Source organism: Vombatus ursinus, unplaced genomic scaffold, assembly GCF_900497805.2.
Source record: "Vombatus ursinus unplaced genomic scaffold, bare-nosed wombat genome assembly UNPS02007284.1, whole genome shotgun sequence".
In the NCBI taxonomy this organism is placed as follows: Eukaryota; Metazoa; Chordata; class Mammalia; order Diprotodontia; family Vombatidae; genus Vombatus; species Vombatus ursinus.
This window is the reverse complement of record NW_020947062.1, coordinates 18,778,588-18,798,160: the sequence shown is the minus strand read 5'-3', so window position 1 is coordinate 18,798,160 and position 19,573 is coordinate 18,778,588. Positions and strand designations below refer to the sequence as shown.

At 36.5% G+C, this 19,573-nt stretch overlaps 1 protein-coding gene across 1 annotated transcript in view; it reads left to right on the top strand.

Moving 5' to 3' along the window:
* Positions 1–19,573, top strand: part of FSTL4 (follistatin like 4) — a 772,743-nt gene that overhangs the window by 273,106 nt on the left and 480,064 nt on the right. The window contains exon 4 of the mRNA XM_027849341.1: positions 17,715–17,963. Coding sequence (XP_027705142.1) covers positions 17,715–17,963 — 249 coding nt within the window. The remainder of the gene's footprint in view (positions 1–17,714; positions 17,964–19,573) is intronic.

The window sequence follows — 19,573 nt, the reverse complement described above, 5'->3', positions numbered from 1 at the left end:
GGAGAACTGAGGCAGGGATACTAACCAACAGCCTTCTGCAATAGTTTAGTCCTGAGGTGATGACCTCTTGTACCCACATGTTGATAGTATCAGAACGTAGAAGGAAGCTTATGATAGTGAAGTTATGAAGGTAAAGTACTCATAGACTCGGTTTTTCCCTTCTTAAATGAATGACTTTGTGTTTCTCTAGCATCCCTTGCAGGTTTACTATGGTGGGATTGCATACATTCTTTATATTACATTCATATATTTTACTTCTATATGTGGTATAGAACCTTTGGCATATGGCAAAAAAATAAAACAATCCATGAGCATTTTGTTCTGTGTATGTGTAGTCTTTTGGGAGTGTTTAAGGAATATTGAAATCCATAGTCTCTGCCTCCTCCAGTCTAGTTGTTGCAACACGTATGTAGCCAAGAAATGATCAGAGAATGTGAGAAAATAATACCATAGACATAACACAGGAGAGGTAGCAATCTTATCATCAGTCTTCATTCAGTCATTTCCCTTGTTTCATTGCAAACTAGAGCCACTGCGCTGTTTCTCATTTGAACTGGATTTGTAACACTGCTTATGAGCTTACAAAGTTCCATGTTGGTTTCTATCCTTTGTATTACATGTGTCAAACCCAAACCCAAGAACACCACAGGATCACCACTATGAATTGCTCTGCTTCTATCCCTTTTCCTTGAAGGTACTGCAGCCAAACAGGGAACACCTGCTCCTACAGGGGAAACGCTGAATCTCCATTCCCACTAAAAAGTAGAAAAATATACCAACAATCCTGGATGTTGCAAGTCTTTCCTTAATAAATCTCATTGTAGTTATGATTGTAATGACCGTATTTGTGGATACCAAATGAATATTCAAACAATATTAATAGAATCAAATGATGTCCAAACAACAGTAAAATATTAGTTTTGTTTGGTCATATATTTATGGAATTTGTGATATGCTGCCTTCCAGTAAATTGCCTAGGCTGTTTCATGTAATTTATGTCAATTCATAATGAGAATTTCTTTTAAAAATAAATGAAAACTTTAGGAGATGATAGTAATATAACCTTCATTTATGCCTTTATAGAGCAAACATTTATTATTGCATGCTGCTGGCATGTTCTTACGTTGGAAACTTTGTTAAGTAGGTTGCACATGGATAGAATGCTGCCCTTGAAGTCAGGAGGACCTGAGTTCAACTCTGGACTGAGATACTAACTACCTTGTGATTCTGGCCAAGTCACTTAATCCTTTTGGCCTCAGTTTTCTCATCTGTAAAATGAGCTAGAGAAGGAAATGGCAAACTACTCCAGTATCTTTGCCAAGAAAACTCCAAATGGGGTCATGAAAGTCAGACTGTGACTGAAACAACTAAACAACAAAAACAACAACAATATAAATTAAGGAAGAAAGTTGTTTCTCCTCTTATTACTTATAGTGGAGTACTGTAAAATTAGATTTGGACACAAACAACTAAAAATAGACTTGGAATTCACACAAACAATCTGTGATTTCCAAATAAATAATATTTTGCCTCAAGAAGTAGGGTATTAAATTGTACTCAAAGGAAGAATTCTGAACCAATAACAGATATTTATAATATCCTTATATATCCATGAAAAAGAAACCATGAAATCAAAATCACTAAGGCATGATCTCATGCCCAACAAATTGTAAAAGATAATAAAAAATGGAAAAAATATATATTTTTTGTTTTTTAGGCTATTGGGATTAAGTGAACTTGTCCAGGGTCACACAGCTATTAATTGTCAAGTGTCTGGTCTGAGGTTGGATTTGAACTCAGGTCCTCCTGGCTGTAGGGTTAGTATGCTATCCACTATGCCACCTAGCTGCCCCCTAAAAATTTAGGTATTATGGAAAGACAAGCAAGTGCCTCCTTTGAATTTACATAACCATTTGTGTAAAGCATTTTGGAATTATGAGAACGAAGTGTGAATAATATCCTCTTAATCTTTCACCCAATATCCTAGTTCTGCAAGTGTACCAAAAGGACAGAAAAGACATCAATTAACAAACAAATATGTATTAGATTCTTTCTCTGTATCTGGCTCTTTGTTCACAAAGAAGAAGGAGTAATTCCTTCCTGCAATCACCTTACATTCTATGCTGTCAACATGTGCACAAATACATACATATCTATATCTATCTATATCTATCTATCTATATAATGTATATACATACACATATGCACATACACACATAATACATAATAAAAGCGTTTTTGGAGGGGATTATTAGCAGCCAGGCAGATCCTACAAAGCTCATGCTGGAAGCAGAATTTGAGTTTACTTTTCAAGTAAACTAGGAATAAGATGCAGAACTGAGGAGAAAACTAATTTAGGGAAAGAGATAAGTAAAAGCAGAGATATGGAAAATGGAATATTATGTGTGAGGAATACTAAGAATTTCCCTTTGGCTGGAACACAGAGTGCAGGAAATCATGTATTTTATCACAATACTGGAAAATAGGTTAGAAACAGAATGTAAGGAGCTTGGAATATGAGAGTACTTTGCATTTAATCCTAGAAGTAATAGAGGAACCAGTGAAATTAAGTGAGCAGGAGAATGACATGATCAGGCCTCAGTTTTTAGAGTATCATTTTGGAAGTTTTATGGAGATTAGATTTGGATGCAAGGAGCTATCTTCAGGAAGGCCTACTAGGTGAGAAGAGATTCAGCTTTAATTAGGTGGTAGCCAGATGAATAGAGAGAATGTGATGGATGTAAGAAGAAGAATTGACAAGACAAAGAATTAATTGGGTTGTGCCGAAGGAAGAATCAAAGTAAAGGAAGATTGTGTGTTTATATACTGATGTCGTGTGTGTGTGTGTTTGTGTGTGTGTGTGTGAACTGCAACAGAATTTTCAAAGAGGGGATCATTTTAAGAAGAAAGATAAATAGTTATAATTTGTTTCACTCTAATTTTTTTGTTGTGTATGCTATATCTAAGCAAAAATATTTAGTAAGTGGTTGTTTATTTAGATTTGAGCTCAGGATAGACTCTAGGGGTTGATATATAAAACTGGGAATCATGTATTTAATATTTACTGAGCCCTTGTGAGCTGAAGTCATAAAAGGAGATTAAAGACACAAGGTGGCTGAAGTAGGAATGATATCATATTTGCCAAAATTTTTGTAGACATAGAGAATGGATGGCTCATTACAAAGTAGAGGAGATAGGAAATGAAAATTAGAAAAAAATATAAATAAAATATTTTCACAATCAATTTTCTATCACCTTCTTGGCTCAATGTATTTTTCCCCGTCTCTTTCCACAAAACAAATTGAAAAATTGAACAATTCTAATATTAATTGTATTGTTTCCATTGTCTAACATCTCTGCAAGGTTTTCCTTCTGTACTCGTCTTTTGGACCAAATCACTTTTCAGAATTCAGTTTTCATTGTTTTGCTCTATTTATATTTTTATAATCACTTATTTCATATCGTTTTTCTTTCTTGATTTTGCACTATTTAATAAGTCATTCTTCTCAGTATTTACTATCCATTCTTTTTCATTTGTACAGTATACCATCATGTTCATCTATTACATTATTTAGCCATTCCCTAGTTGATGATTATCAATTCTTTTTGAATTTTTTTTTCTACATAATGTGGTCCTTTAAATATGTTGGCTTATGTAGGCATTTCTTTCGGTAATTACTACAATTTGGGTTATATGTATAGCAGGTGACTCTCTAGGTCAGAGAATATCAAAGCAATTCCTCCTCATAATTCTAAATTACTTTCCATAATGTTGGGAATTATTCCCCATTGCAAGCGTTGAATTAATGTCCATGTCTGTTGATTTCTAAGAGAAGCCATAATTACTCCTAATTAGGGAACAAATGCCTTGAAAAGGCCCCATTCTTTATGTGCCTTGAAAGACGGATGTGATTTCACCAAATATAAGGTGATACAGTGCTTAGGGAAAGGTGTGAGTATTGTCTCAGACATGGGGAAAGTTGAAAAGTTCAATTTCCTTATTTTGCCAAATAACCTTGAGGCCATTCAGTGGAGGCACCTCCTTCAGCTGAAGGCTACATAGTTTGAACTTCATTCTTTAGGATATTAGGAGACATTGAAGGCTTTCAAATACAAAGATGATCATTGCTCTCTTTTGCAACATGTAAGTTGGTTTCATCACATACAACAGATGTAGGGGAGGACCGTTTGGAGGTTGGGGCAGCATTTAATATTCTAGCAAGACTATTGAAATATTCTTAAGTGTAAGCAAAAAGACATGAGCACCTGAACTAGGATTGTGGTAGTGAGGATAAATAGTGGAGGCATCTGGGAATGAATCATCTGAATTAAAATGAGGCAGCTGGAGTGGGTGGTCTCTAAGGTCTTTTCTGCTTCTAATGCGTGCTTTTAAGTAAAATCTACCAGATTTAGCAACTGATTTGGATGAGAGAGAAAAAACAGTTTTTATTTTGGCGTGAACAAAAGGATTGTGGCATTGATAGAATTAGGGATGTCAGAAAGGTAAACACAACTTTGAGCCAGTACATAATCCTAAATGTGTGGTAATCATATGACAGATTGTTCTACCTTTGCTTCCCAATAGAGATCTGGCCCCAAATTTTCTAGGACAGGCATCCAATAAATCAACAAAATTCGGGCTCATTGTGAAAGTACTTTCTTCTTGTGCTCATCTATGTGACATCAACTTAATGGTTAATTTGTCTATCTGATGTCTGAACCTTTGACTCTACCCTATCTAAGCAGATGTAAATTGCAAATCCTGAGTAAATACTTGTTGATTGGTCAAATAAATGATATGTTCACTCTCTTGGCCTCAGTTTCATGAAGCATAAAATGAGATAAATAATTCAATCAGCAAATACTTCATAATTTCCTAAATATAGAACACTATACTAGGCCTAGAAGAAACTGGGTTCAGAAAAAACATTGTCACTCCTTTTAAATTTTTAAAAAATTTATTTATATATTTTTAGCTTTCTACATTCACTTTTATAAGATATTGAGTTCCAAATTTTCTCCTTCCTTCCTCTCTTCCCTCCTAAAGATAGCATGTAGTCTGAGATAGGCTGTATATGTACAATCATATTAAACATATTTTCACATTAATTATATCGTGAAAGAAAAATCAGAACAAAAGAGAAGAACCATGACAAAGGAAAAAAAAAAGAGAAGGAAAATAGTATTCTTCAATTTGCATTCAGACTCCATAGTTCTTCTTCTGGATGTGGATAGCATTTTCCATCATGAGTCTTTTGAAATTGTCTTAGATCATTGCATTGCTGAGAAGAGCTAAGTCTGTCAAAGTTGGTCATCGCACAGTGTTGCTGTTACTGTGTACAATGTTCTCCTGGTTCTGATCACTCCACTCAGCATCAGTTCATGTAAGTCTTTCCAGGTTTTTCTGAAGTCTGCCTGCTTATTATTTCTTATGGTTGTCTCTCGTTTTTTTAGAGTATGTAGTTTAATGAGAATTAAGATTAAAAAATAGATAACATGAAGAGTTGGAATAAACAATATTTTATGAATTTTGATGTTGAAAATCCTTATTATTGATTGCAGGATCATTAATTATTAATGTTTTCTTATTCCTCAAGGAAATATGGGAAAAGAAGGTTGTTCAGGAATAGGGAATAAAGTGAAGGAAATTACGAAGATCAGCAAAGATAGCCTGAAGAATGGGATAGAGAGTAACTGAATTTAGTTGGAGTATATAGTGTAAAAAAGGCAGTGTTTTGAGATGATATAGGAAAAGGAAGAAAGCAGATACCTGATCTTTGGGAGATAAATATATTTGAATTTATTGGGTAGGCACTAGAGAAGTTGTGAAAGTTTTTGAAAAATGACATTACCAAAGGAGTAAATTTGATTATATAAACTTTCTTTTTTTTTTTTTTTTTTTGCATAACTGAATATAATGTAGTTAAAATTGGACATTGTTCAGTAGTTCTAGTCTTGTTTGAATCTTCATGACCCCATTTGAGGTTTTCTGGGCAAAGATATTAGAGTAGTTTGCAATTTCCTTCTCCAGTTCATTTTACTGTTGAGGGAACACAGCCAAACAGGGTAAATGACTTAGCCAGTGCCACACGTCTAGTAAATGTGAAAGACTGGTTTTAACTCAGATCTACCTTTCTCCAGACTTAGTGCTATGTCTACTTCACCATCTAGCTGCTAAAATTGGATAGGAAACATGTAAACTGAAAAACAAAATCTTTCACCAGGATATACATAGGAAAGTGATACATATTTATAAAACTGAAAACCATTATTCTTAGTCTAATGTTATACCTTACTCTTCACCACCTATTACAATATAATGGCTCTGTCCTAAAGGCTTCTATGAACAAATAATGATCTAACTACATACAAGCCCTAACCACACTTTGCAGAAAGTGGAAATTGGAGTACCCCTAATTGATCCTTGAAGATCCCACTCCTTAGTTGGGTTTTAATGTTCATTAGTGGAGGAAGTACGTACATCAATGAAATAAGTTACTGAAATGAAATAATTATAAAAAGAATAGGTATAATAGTTAAAAGTACTATAAACATAGTAAAAACATAGTAAAACAGCAAAAATACTAAAGTAATAATATTAATAAGAATAATCATAACTGATTTTTATATTAACGTTTAAACTTTACAAGAGATAATCCCTAGAGGAAATGTCATTGATCACAATCAATGTCAGTGAAGGCTCACTTGAAGTAGTATTTGAGTGGGACTTTAAGGAATGGTTAAGAATTTAACAAAGAAAAGAGAGAGGAAATGCATTCCAGGTATATGGAATAGCCCAAAAAAAGGAATGGAGGCAGCTGGGAATGCAACCAAGATTAGGAGGAAAGTAGAAGATTGGGAAAGAATTTTTATAACCAGTCTCTCTGATAAGGGCCTCATTTCTAAAATATATAGAGAATTAAGTCAAATTTATAAGAATACAAGTCATTCCCCAATTGATAAATGGTCAAAGGATATGAACAGGCAGTTCTCAGATGAAAAAAATTAAAGCCATCTATAGTCATATGAAAAAATGCTCTAAATCACTATTGATTCAAGAAATGCAAATCAAAACAACTCTGAGGTACCCTATCACACCTATCAGATTGGCCAACATGACAAAACAGTAAAATGATAAATGTTGGAGAAGATGTGGGAAAATTGGAACACTAATGCATTGTTGGTGGAGTTGTGAAATGATCCAATCATTTTGGAGAGAAATTTGGAACTATGCCCAAAAGGCTATAAAAATGTGCATACCTTTTGACCTAGCAATGGCACTTCTAGGGCTGTATCACATAGAGATCATACCAATGGGAAAAGGACCCACATGTACAAAAATATTTATAGCAGCTCTTTTTGTGGTGGCAAAGAATTGGAAATTGAGAGGATGCCCATCAATTGGGGAATGGCTGGACAAGTTTTGGTATATGAATGTAATGGAATACTATTGTACTATAAGAAATGATGAACAGGCTGACTTCAGAAAAACCTGGAAAGACTTGTATGGTCTGATGCTGAGTGAAGTGAGCGGAACCAAGAGAACGGTGTAGCCAGTAACAGCCATGTTGTGCAATGATTAATATTGATAGATTTAGCCCTTCTCAGCAATACAAGGATCTAAGACATCTCCAAAGGCCTCATGATGGAAAATGCTATCCACATCCAAAGAAAGAACTATGGAGTTTGAATGCAGATCGAAACATACTATTTGCTATTTTTTTTTACTATTTGCTATTTTTTTTTCTTCTGTTGTGTTTTGTTTCCTCTTTCTGGTGGTTCCTCCTGTTGGTTCTAATTCTTACTTACAACAGCACTAATGTGAAAATATGTTTAATAGGAATATATAGGTATAGCCTATATCAGATTGCGTGCCATATTGGAGAGGGAGGTGGGGAGATAGGGGGAGAAAAATTTAAAACTCAAAAGCTTATGGAAGTGATTGTTGACAATTAAAAATAAATTAATAAAAAAGAAAGAATTTAACAAAGAAAAGAGAGAGGAAGTGCATTCCAGGTATATGGAATAGCCCAAAAAAAGGAATGGAGGCAGCTGGGAATGTGAGTATGTTGTGTTTGAGTGGTGGGTATGAGTATTGAGTGGAAGTCATCTGGAATGAAGAAAAGATATCCATACAATTTGGTGAGAAAATTGGATTTATTGATGGGGGTAATATGAAATATGTCTTGGAAATAACAATAAATCTATCTTGGAAGGTAGGACTTAGCTGGTTTTTTAGAGGGTGAAAGTTTGCCAAATGAGAGACAAGATATCAAATGGGTTAACAATGAGAATGAAGAGCCAGGAAAAGAGTCCTAAAAATCCAGGATAGATATAAGAGAATAAAGATAGTGTGCTATGTATGAAACTGAAAGAGTAAAAGAAAATGTAGTGTAAGAGGTTATAGAGGAGTTAAACAAAATGAAAACTAAACATTTTGCTTTATTATCAAAACGTGTAAGGTGACTTTTGAGTTTCGTGTGTTAGATTATTAGAAGCATAATCCTTAAGTTCAAGGAATCAAATGGTTAGAAAACTGGCATTTATTATATTTAAATCAGGTCATACCACTACTTGGTTTATTTCTGAAAATAATTACAGAAAAAGGGAAAGAACCCATATGTTCTAACCCATATGTTTATAGCAGCTCTCTTTGTGGTGGCAAAGAACTGGAAATTGCAGGGGTGTCCATCAATTGGGAAATGGTTGAACAAGTTGTGGTATATGATTGCAATGGAATACTACTGTGCTATAAGAAAACAATGAGCTCAATTATTTTAAGAAAAAATGGAAAGGCTTAATAGTGAAAAGCGAAATGAGCAGAGACAAGAGAACATTGTATATAGTAACAGCAATATTGTTTTAAGAATGACTTTGAGCAAATAAGTTATTTTGACTATTATAAATACACATATAAAGAATATATGAAAAAAGATGCTATCTACATCCAGAGAAAAAACTGAGAAGTAGAAGTAAGTATAGAATAATTTTACATATATATGCCTATTTTTGTCTAATGGTAGTCATATCTAGGCTGGGGGGTGGGGAGAGGGAAGAAAAAAGTAATTTGCATGATAATTTTGTTGTATATTTGAAAGGAATAATAAGTTGTGCATAGTAAATTTGTAGTTTCATGTGCAACCTTTTTTGATTGTACTGTGCTATAGAAATGCTTGTTTTATTCCATAAATTTTTCTTTCAGCCAAAAACAAGGTTTATTAGAACATCGTCATATTGGGCAGACACTTAAGGAGTCTGAATGTTGGTGGGCTATTGGCTAGATCATAAGAATCTGAGCATCTTAATGGAGACAAGATAGACCTTATATACAGAAAGACTGTGGGAAGGGATCTAGGAGTGGCCAACTAGTTTGCAGGTACAGTGAGGTAATAGAATGCCAGGGACCTGCACCACATGGCGAGGGAGAATGGAGCCTAGCTAGTATTAAGGGTGGGAAGTGTCCTAGGACCACAGGGAGGTAAGACAATGGAGGGCTAGGCTAGGTTAAGTGTAACACAGAATTGGGAGATTGGGTGTAGCCACACTGAAAGGACAGTTGATGGGATTATAGCCTCAGACGAATGCAAGTGATTTGGCCATGTGGGAAAGTCCAGGGTTTTTCCTTTTTGGGGTCTAGATCCCACCCTCATCATTCCCCTCTCAAACAAATGGTACCCAAATTCTTTTGGGGTAAGGGGTGAAGGTCTCAGCTTCTGAAACTGCTTCCTGCAGGCAAGGGGCTTAGAGCTCTCCCTGCCTTGAAGGGGTCCCAAAGAGGAGATTAACTGGAACCAAGCACAGGCTGCATCCAGGGAACAGTTGGGGGACAGTGTCTGGTACCTGCTCTTTGTTATCAACTATGGGTGAATGGCCTGTAGTTTGGAAGACACAAACCTGACAGAAAAGACTGCAGGGCCCAGATATGACAGGATAAAATATCATTAGCTCTGTTTGAATTCAGATAATTCAGTTTTCCAACCATGCAGTATCAAATTCACCTGATAGCCAGACTCAGGAATAGCCAGGTGGGTAACATTCCTTTCCAAAGGAACATAATGGGGAAACTGAGCCAGGAGAATCCTATTTTAGACTGAAGCTAAAATTGTCCTCTCAGCTTTTTCCAATGCTGATTTCCCACCAGTATCACCTTCTCTGAGTAGCTTGTGGCATGTCTCAAATGGTGGATTATTGATTTATCGATGGATTATTATGATCCATTAGACAACTCAAAATAAAATCATGAGCTTTTTTGCCTTAAACAGCAAGTTTCACTAATCACAGTTTAGGAAAAACTTTTCCAGGATTTACATCTCAGACTTAAGTTTGTCTTGATGTAAAAAGCCCATCATTAGAAATTTCTATACACTTGCAACTTCTCAGCAAGCCACACATAACCCAAACAAGCTTTTTGGCTAGTTTACACATTGAAACAATAAAGAACAATAGTCAAATTAATTTAGCGGTAACCAAATTATGAAAAGTTGCTTGACATAACTGATAGAAAAAGTTCATCAATTTGAAACTGGAAACAAACCCATTACCTACCAGGTGACTTCAGTTTTGTCAAATGCATTTCCAAATTACTTTGCACAGAGAATCAGCATCTCATCATTAACAGTTAAAACTACAAATTTAAAAGAGCATGCTTAACCAAGTTTGGAGGCTAGCTTCATTACCTTGAACAGGATGTGCTGAACCTGGGTGATGCTTCTAGGCAAAGAATGCCCTAGGGCCCAAGGCCATTGCCAGGGGGGCCCATGCTATAACTGCTGCCTTTTCCAGGTGGGGGAGGGTAAACTCAAAGGTGAGAAGTAAAGGGTGAAACTCTCTTTTCCTATGAGAGGGGTTAACAGATACCTTCTTGACTCAAGAAAAGGCAGTGGGAGAAAAGAGTGACCAGGGTTGTAGGGTGGAGTTTCGAAACTCCTCAATGATCAATCACAAAACCTCCAGAATCTGCCAAGATATTTTTAGCTGTTCTAACTTTTCCCTGTAACCTCCATGAAGGAGGATTCAGAGGTGTAGAGGGAAGGGAGTAAGTAAGCCTCAGGGAACCAAAAAGCAACTGCAATTTTCCCCAGTTCCCTAGAGCCAAGAGAATTGACAGAATTGGGCATACTTCTAAATAGGGTGTCCATCCTTTTTCTCTATGCTGCAGAAGGTATACCCAGGTCCATGGCCTTGAACTGACCCAGTGGATCGAAAGCCTGACAGTGTCACAGCCTTGTAACTCTCTGCCTGAAAAGCACCTCCAAGCCTTGGTGCTTGGAGAGCAATCCCAACTGCAGAGCAAGAAAGGAGAGGTGGGGAGGCTTACATACCTTCCAGTCTTGGCTGGAGAAGAACTTGGGGTTAGGCAGTTTCTCCGTGAGGGCCACCAAAATGTTGAGGTTTAGGGATACTGGGACCCCAAAATCACAACACATAGGTTCTACCCAAAAGAATTTGACCCAAATCTTCTTTCAGCCCAGAATTAGTCTCTGTGGTGTAGACCAGCAGTATCAAACTCAAATACACAGGGTACCCACTAAACTTTACATACAGATCCCCTGGCTGCTAATTGATGTTGTTTTAAAATGTGATCATTTGTTTCATTATATTTTAATTATTTTGTGAAATATATCCCAAATACATTTTTATCTGTTTCTGGTTACAGTCAGGAGTGTTCCAGTAACATGGGCCCAAATGTTTGATGCCTGTGGTGTAGAATATTAAGTACAGTAATATAAAATATAATGCATTTTTTTAATCACCACACTGGATTTTCTTCCTGACGTAAATCATACCATTAAAATGTAACAAAAAGTTTGAGAACTTGGAGGATTTTTTTCTCTATTTATGTTGAATGTGTAATAGGTAGTTTAAGTACTCAAAACTTCAAAACAAAGATATTCTCCATTGGTAATATATCCATTTTTGTTGTCGTTCAGTCATTTTTCAGTCATCTTACTCTTTGTGACTCCATTTGAGTTTTTCTTGGCAAAGATAGTGGAATGATTTGCCTCTTACTTTTCCAGCTCATTTTATAGATGAGGAATTGAGGAAAAATGGTTAAATGACTTTCCCAGGGTCACACAGCTAGAACATGTCTGAGGACAGATTTGAAATCAGAAAGATGAGTCTTCTTGCCTCCAGGTCTGGCATTCTATCCATTGTGCCACCTAGCTGTCCCATATGTATCTGTATAGGGTTTTCTAATATCCTGACCAAGTAAGTAGATACTGTCTTAGAGACTAATCACAGATTTCTCTCAGGGATCTATCTGACTTTATATTGCTCCAAGAAACTTTGACCTTTAAGTTTATTATGATTCCAAGAAAAAATCAGCATTTCTTAGCCTGCTAAGGTTTGAGGAATTTAAATGAGTTATTGAGTTGAGTAGTTAATCTTTCAATAATGGATTCTTTTCCTTTCATGTTTAAGATGATTACAATCAATGCTTTTAAGTCCAAACAAGCCAGTCATATATTGAGGTCTAGGAGTTATATGCAGCATATCATTTATTTATATTTCCTGTACGATTTCATATTGCTCAATATTTTAGAGGCTTTGTGAATTAAAGAACGAGGACAGTTAATTAAAACTTAAAGGGAAAATCCCTTAGCTTTGAAATGTACATTTTTGCTTAATTATCCTTTTCCTAAAATCCCTCTCTAATACTCTGTTTTATACTTACTGCAATTAATACTGCACTGTAATCTCATTTTGGGGGAAACCCTGTAATTGAATATAATCCAGCTTTTTACTATTTGTCTACAAATTTTCTTGGCAATCTCCCATTTGAAGGGAATTGTCACATGAGCTCCTGGACCTTTTTCTCTTAGGGAAGCTATTCATTGTATATGCTCTCTCTAAAGCTCACTTTTCCAGATAGAAGTTTAAAGAACACAGACACCTACACTCTCACCTATACCCTGTGCCTATCATTCTCTGAGCAGTAATCAGATATCCTGTCTGTCAAACTGTATGTATTAAGCCAATGCTGTTTGTCACACACTATGTTAAGTTCTGGGCTTACAAGGAAAGGTGAAAACAGTACTCTGTCGTCAATGAATTCTCATTCTAACAGGGTATACAATATATGAATGAATAGCTTTATTTAAGATATATACAGAGTAGACAGAAGGCAGGCTCTGAGGAGAAGGCACTAGCAGTTGAGGGAGAGATAGAAAGGCTTCCTGCTGAGGTTGTATTCTCGTTGACCTGGTATAATTCAGATTCTAGCTTTATGTTGAGTGTATTCTCAGAATTCATCATGAGAGGCAGTTTATCCTAGTGGATTGAATCCTGACCTTCTGATTCAATGAAATCTTGGTTTGAATCATACCTCACACATTGGATAACCCTGGGCCTCAGTTTCTTTCTTTTTTTATATATTTGTTTTTTTTTTAATTTATTTTTAGTTTTCAACATTTACTTCCACAAGATTTTGAGTTCCAAATTTTCACCCCATCTTGCCCCTACCCTCACCCCAAGATGGCATGCATTCTGAATATCCCTTCCCCTAGTCTGTGGGCCTCAGTTTCTTCATGTGTAAAATGAAGATAGTAATAGTACTTACCTTGCAAGTGCTTACCTTGTTGAGAGGGTCAAATAAGAAAATATAAATTCTTTGGCAAATAAAGTGCTTGGTATAAATGGATATCCGTATTCATGTTCTCATTGCTTCTTTGATTTCATCTAGGCTATGAGTTCTCTTCAGACCTAGAAACCATTAGTATGATAACACTGGAAGAGGAGACCTAGTTATTTGAATCTCCATTGGCTCTTCCAGTCTAAAGATAACCTGTCCACTGCACTCAGTCTCATCATGTACTCTTTATCACTTCCATTGGTAAACCCCTCATTTTGTTACTTGACTCCCTTCAATTCCCTGTCAGAAGAATTACTGTAGTCCTCTGCCCCTGGATCTCAGTCTTTCTTCATGTTGTTTGAGGTTTCCCCAGGAGGCTCAGTGATTAATAGGGCAGCACCGAGCCTGTGTGTTCTCTCGTTTGCCATTCTTTCAGGAGTACTCTACTACAACCTCCTATGGCACATATAATATTATATGAAAATGGAATGTATGGTATAAATAAACTCCCAGGAGTGCATTGATAAATTAGATATAGCCCACAGGTATGAGATGGCTCTTGCTTTTATTGAGCCATTTTAAGCCTTCACATGGTTAAAGAATCTTGCCAAAAAGGACATAGCTTTGAGAGAAACATGCTCATGTCAATACAGGATTTCTTAAAAATTCTGGCCCTTGGTTTTTCAGTCTCACCTCCTGTAAGCCATCTTCAAATCATTGCCAGTCTCATGTTCTTTAACCTTCTCCTCATGGACCTTCTATACTACCTATCTACTACCACAGGAGCTGAGTGCTCTGCCTAGCATTCATTACTTGTCTCTGATGTGATCTCTCTCTGTTGTTCCACTTGATTACTCCCCTCCTTCCATATAACTTCCCCCCTTAGTATTCCCATATCATCTTCAACCACTCTTTCCCTTTATTTTTATGTAGCTAGGGGTCTTATCAACTGAACTGAACTTTTACTTTCTCTTTTCTCTTTCATATTTTAGGGTTTAGCTCAAGCCTGGTGAATTTTCTATGAATTATAGGGTTTGGATTGATCCAAACAGCTGACCCCAGTGATGGGCAGAATTAGTCCTCATTATCTGGCAGTTACTACCTTTCCTGTAGACTTAAAAAGTCTATAGTTTAAAAAAACTTCATCTTATCTGACTCTCCACTTTTCTTGTCATTTTGATTCCTCTTTCCTTCCTCTACTCTGGAATTATCTTTCTCAAACATCATCTGCATCATTTAATTCTATCAACAACCTTCAAGGATTTTTCTTTGTCTATTTGATAAAATCAAAATTTCATAGGCTAGGACTCCACAGCCCCCACATAGTCTGGTCCTACCAATGCTTGAATATTTTAGTCAGAATGGTCTTTTTCCACTCCCTTTATTATACAGTTCAAAAAGAGTCCTCAGATTTAAAAAAAATACTAGACCAAAGATTTGAATTGAGTGCCTCTTTTTCCAGTAGTGCTATTCTATCTACTGTACCAATTATGACGCTGCCCATATTTTTTCGAATTTAAATATTTTATTGATTTTGTATACATTGATTTATTTTCTTTTATTTTTTCCATGGGAAATTGATGCCCAGAGAACTTTAATTTTCTCATTGTCACTCAGTGAGGGTAATTCAGATTATTTTAAACTGTTCTATTTTAAACAAGATTTTAAAAAAAAATCTATAATCTATTCTTTCAGCACTGATAGGGACTGAAGACAGAATACAGTTAGTAGTGGTGTAGAGGCTGTATGGAACTCAGGGAATTAGTGTGTATATGTGGAGAATGTTATGCATGACACTTTCCATCAATGGATAGATGATGTGGCATCATAATATTTGGAGGGGGTCATGATATGGCTAGTAGATGTGCTCATAATTTTGCTGGGCATTTTCCATTCCCAGAGGTCAGTATGTCAACTCTGAAGTGTCTCAGAGAAGAAAAGGGAGTCACCTAGGAAAGACAGAGAGAAGGTACAGGGGAGATAAAGGGAGGGAGGAGTCAGGGTGAAAGCAGGAACTATGGGAGGGATATAAGGAGGGTGTGAGAATGAGTTTGTCCTTTCTGCAACGTAGGGTTTCTCTCATGGTACTTAAACTACATAGGCCAGTAGTCAGGGAAAAGATTTGGGAGCAATGTTTGCATTGATAAAGAATACAACAGGATGCCTCCTGTGTCATCATTCCAGCTCATTGTACTTGACAAAAGTCAAATGATTCTCTCTCTATCTTTAGTACTAGAGCTTCTCTCCTGTGTGGACCCTAAGAGGGTTCTTGAGTTGGCATATTTTGCTGTACTCTTTCCCACAGACTAGAACCTGTCAAGGGTGAGGGGACTCAGTAGGGCCTGATTTCTTTTATTTGACCTGTTGCAACTGCAGTTACCTTGGTGTTTCAACCTTATAGTAGAACATGGAGTTATTGGTGGTTCATATTCAGATCTGATCCTGCCACCCTCAGGTCAAAGGAATCTGTTTCTATGTGGCTTCGTAGAGGGCTCAAGCCAGGAAGGCCAAGGGCAGCCCAATTTGTGGTGTCACAGACACAGGGGGCTTATAGGCAGTGCTCAGGTTTATAGGGGTATCTGACTTCAAGTCTGTAACCAGAGATTGCTACTCCTGGTCTTTATGTCTAGAAGTCTCTAGGATACAAGGGCCCATGCAGAGGCTCTGTGAAGGTCAAGACAAAAGCTTAGGGATTGAGAATCTCTGACAAGGAATGTTCTATCTAACAGTTACTCTAATTGCTCAGATTGTAGCCGAGTCCACACTCAGATCATCATTGTGACCTCTTCGTTCCTTTCTGTCTTTCTCTGGCTCTTCTTCCCTTTCTGCCTCTCTGTCTCTCTCCCTCCTCCTCCTCCCCCTTCTCCTCCTCCTCCTCCTCCTCCTTCTTCTCCTTCTCCTCCTTCTCCTTCTCCTTCTTCTTCTTCCTCTTCTTCTTCTTCTCCTTCTCCTTCTTCTCCTTCTTCTTCCTCTTCTTCTTCGTCTTCTCCTTCTCTTCTTCTTCTTCCTCTTCTCCTTCTCCTTCTTCTCCTTCTTCTTTTTCTTCTCCTCCTCCTCTTCTTCCTCCTCTTCTTCCTCCTCTTCTTCTTCTTCTTCTTCCTCTTCTTCTTCTCCTTCTTGTTCTCCTCTTCCTCCTCCTCCTCCTTCTCCTTCTTCTTTTCTTCCTCATACTCCTCCCCCTCCTCCTTCCTCCTGTTCTACTCCTCCTCTTCCTCCTTCTCCTTTTTCTTTTCCTCTTCTTCCTCCTCCTCCTCCTCCTTCCAAATCATTCACAAGCATTATTAAGCACCTACCATGTGCTAGGCACTATGGTAAGCAATTTGGATACAAATAAAGGAAAAAACAGACTGTGCTTTAAAGGCACTCACAAGGTTGGTTACTTGGAAACAACTATGCATAAGCAAAGTACATACAGGATCAATTGTGGATAATCTCTTTGGTAAAGGACTAGAATGAACAAAAATTAGCAAAGTCTTCATGTCAGAGGATTTTACCTGGGCCTTGAAGAAAGCAGAGGAAGTTAAGAGGTAGATAAGAGAAAGAAAAGAGTTTCAGTTATGTTGTCCAACAAGTAAAAATGCCCAGAGTTTAGAAAGTACAAGAAATTATTTAGTCTTTTTTCAGTGTTAAAAGACAAGATGCCAAATTGAAGGTTTTATGTTTATTCTGTAAGTGATAGTGAGTTCCTGGAGTTTGTTTGTTTTTTTAATAGGAATGGGGCATGGCCAGATCTATACTTTGGGAAGATCAGTCTGTCACCTGCTTTGAGGAGGTGCTGCAGTGTTGAGAGACTTCAGACAGGGATATCAAGCAGCAGATTATTTCAATAATCCAGTGAGGTGACAAGGAGTAATTTACATAAAAATGAAATTGCAGAGACCTTCATCCCTCTCTGCTCCAGCTGCTGGGTTTAAGGGAAAAATAATTTTTGTAATCATTGTGTATTTTCCAGGCTAGGACTGATTGAAGGTGAAACCTTTTGATTCCCTGAATTTTGTGGTAGACTCTTCTTTGTATTTCCCAGTGCAGTAGGGAAGCAGTGCCCATCTCTCTATTTTGAAAGCCATAAAACATGAAAGTCTTTGTACTAGCCTGAGTGAATAGTATTTAAACATTTCTGCATTTTTTGTTTCCATTTTAGTGTATTTTGGCCATGATGGCCTACATGCATCATGTGAAAGCAAGCATTGTGGTCGAGGGAGTCGTTGTATTGTAAATGAAGAGACCCAGATGCCAGAATGTCAGTGTTTGGAAGTCTGCAAGTCTACTTATATGCCAATATGTGGATCTGATGGCAAATTCTATGAAAACCATTGTGAGCTCCATCGGGCCTCATGTCTGCAGAAAAAGAAAATCTACATCATCCATAGCAAGGATTGTTTCTTCAAAGGTAGGAAGTGCTTTTTGAGTTTCTCTTTTTATGTGGACACAGATGTGGTATTTAGCCTGACTATCCCAATGTTATTTTAAAAAAACCTAAACTTTCCTATGGTCTATAGCCAAGTCAGTCTTGAATCCAGGATCATCACCGTGCAATGATAAGGTATTTCAAAATTGTATTGGAGTACTAATATTATTTATTATGGGATGTATGTACTTGAAAAGAAGAAAATTTTGGTGGACTTAATCTTTAGAAGTCTAGAAAATAGTTCTGTGGAATTAGGTCATTCTTTGAGCAGGCTTGGACTGAAAGAAGTATGTGATGTAGGAGTAATTAGCCATATCAGAACACAAATCCATGAGAGAACTGAACAGTTCATTTTGTGACTGTATTGTTTGCAAATGTTTCTACTTTCATTTAGTGTTGTAATTGTTAGGTTTATGTTTTCTATATCTTATCTGTGGAAAGGGAATATACATTTTCTTATTATTATCATTTTTTTTTTACTACTGACCTCAGTGTAACAAAACTACTCTAAACAGACTTTTTTCTTGCAACAATAATTGTGTAGATTATCCAAATTGGACTTCTTCTACCCAAAAGATAGGACCATAACTTTGGAATTGCTTCTTTTTCCTTTCCTAGGTCTATTTTTTCCCATTTTGAATAGTTTGGTGATTTTCTCAATAAAATATTGCAGAGCTTTTTACATTTTCTTAATTATTTTATTCTTACTAGAGAAATATTAATTTTAAATAATATTTAATTTTTGACTGGGAGCCCTTGTTACAATCAAAGGATTTATTGAAGCATCTATTTCTTTTTAAACTCTAGGAAATCTATTCGTATCTCTTTTTTTCATAGTACATACAGTGCTTTTCTTGGCTGAAAATTTTGGATGTATCACATCTATGTATTAATTTTATAAATGCTGAAAATATCCGAGATTGAACTTTCCTTTCATTAATGAATGTATTGTGATCCTAATTATTGTTCCTTTATTTGTGATTTCCTACCACATATTAAGAGAGTAGAGGGCTTTAGGAAATGCCTTGAATTTTGAATCAGAAGATCTCAGTTCAAATCCTGCCTCTGTGTGACTTATTTCTTGTGTGATTCTGAGCAAGTCATTTAATCATTTTTGCCCCTTTAATGTCTGTCATCAGTTAAGTGGTTTAAATTCAATGACCTTTGAGATTCCTTCTAGATCTAAATATATGTTCTTGCAATGCTAGGGATTTAGTCAGATAATGGCTCAACACTTTTGAAGCAAGTAATACGATTCTCCTCTCAGTTGAAAATCCATCTAGACTGTTTATCGTGTTTTGTTTCCACCTGGACATCTCCGTAAGCTTTAGAAAAAATTTAGAAAAAGTGCTTGATCAATTTAAGTGTTGTAGAAAGCAACTAGATGAACTGGAGTGGTTTTGAACAAGAAAGTGTTTACAGTGGTTGGAGGAAACTTCATGATGCCCACTGGGGTATGTATAAATTACTGACCCATTTTGTATTCAACAGAGTAGGACATTCTATTTCCTTAGTACTTAGTACTTAAAAGCCTTCAGCCAAGCCCCTGAAAATTAATTACTTGGTCATAGCAGTCAGGAGAGGAGAGAGCA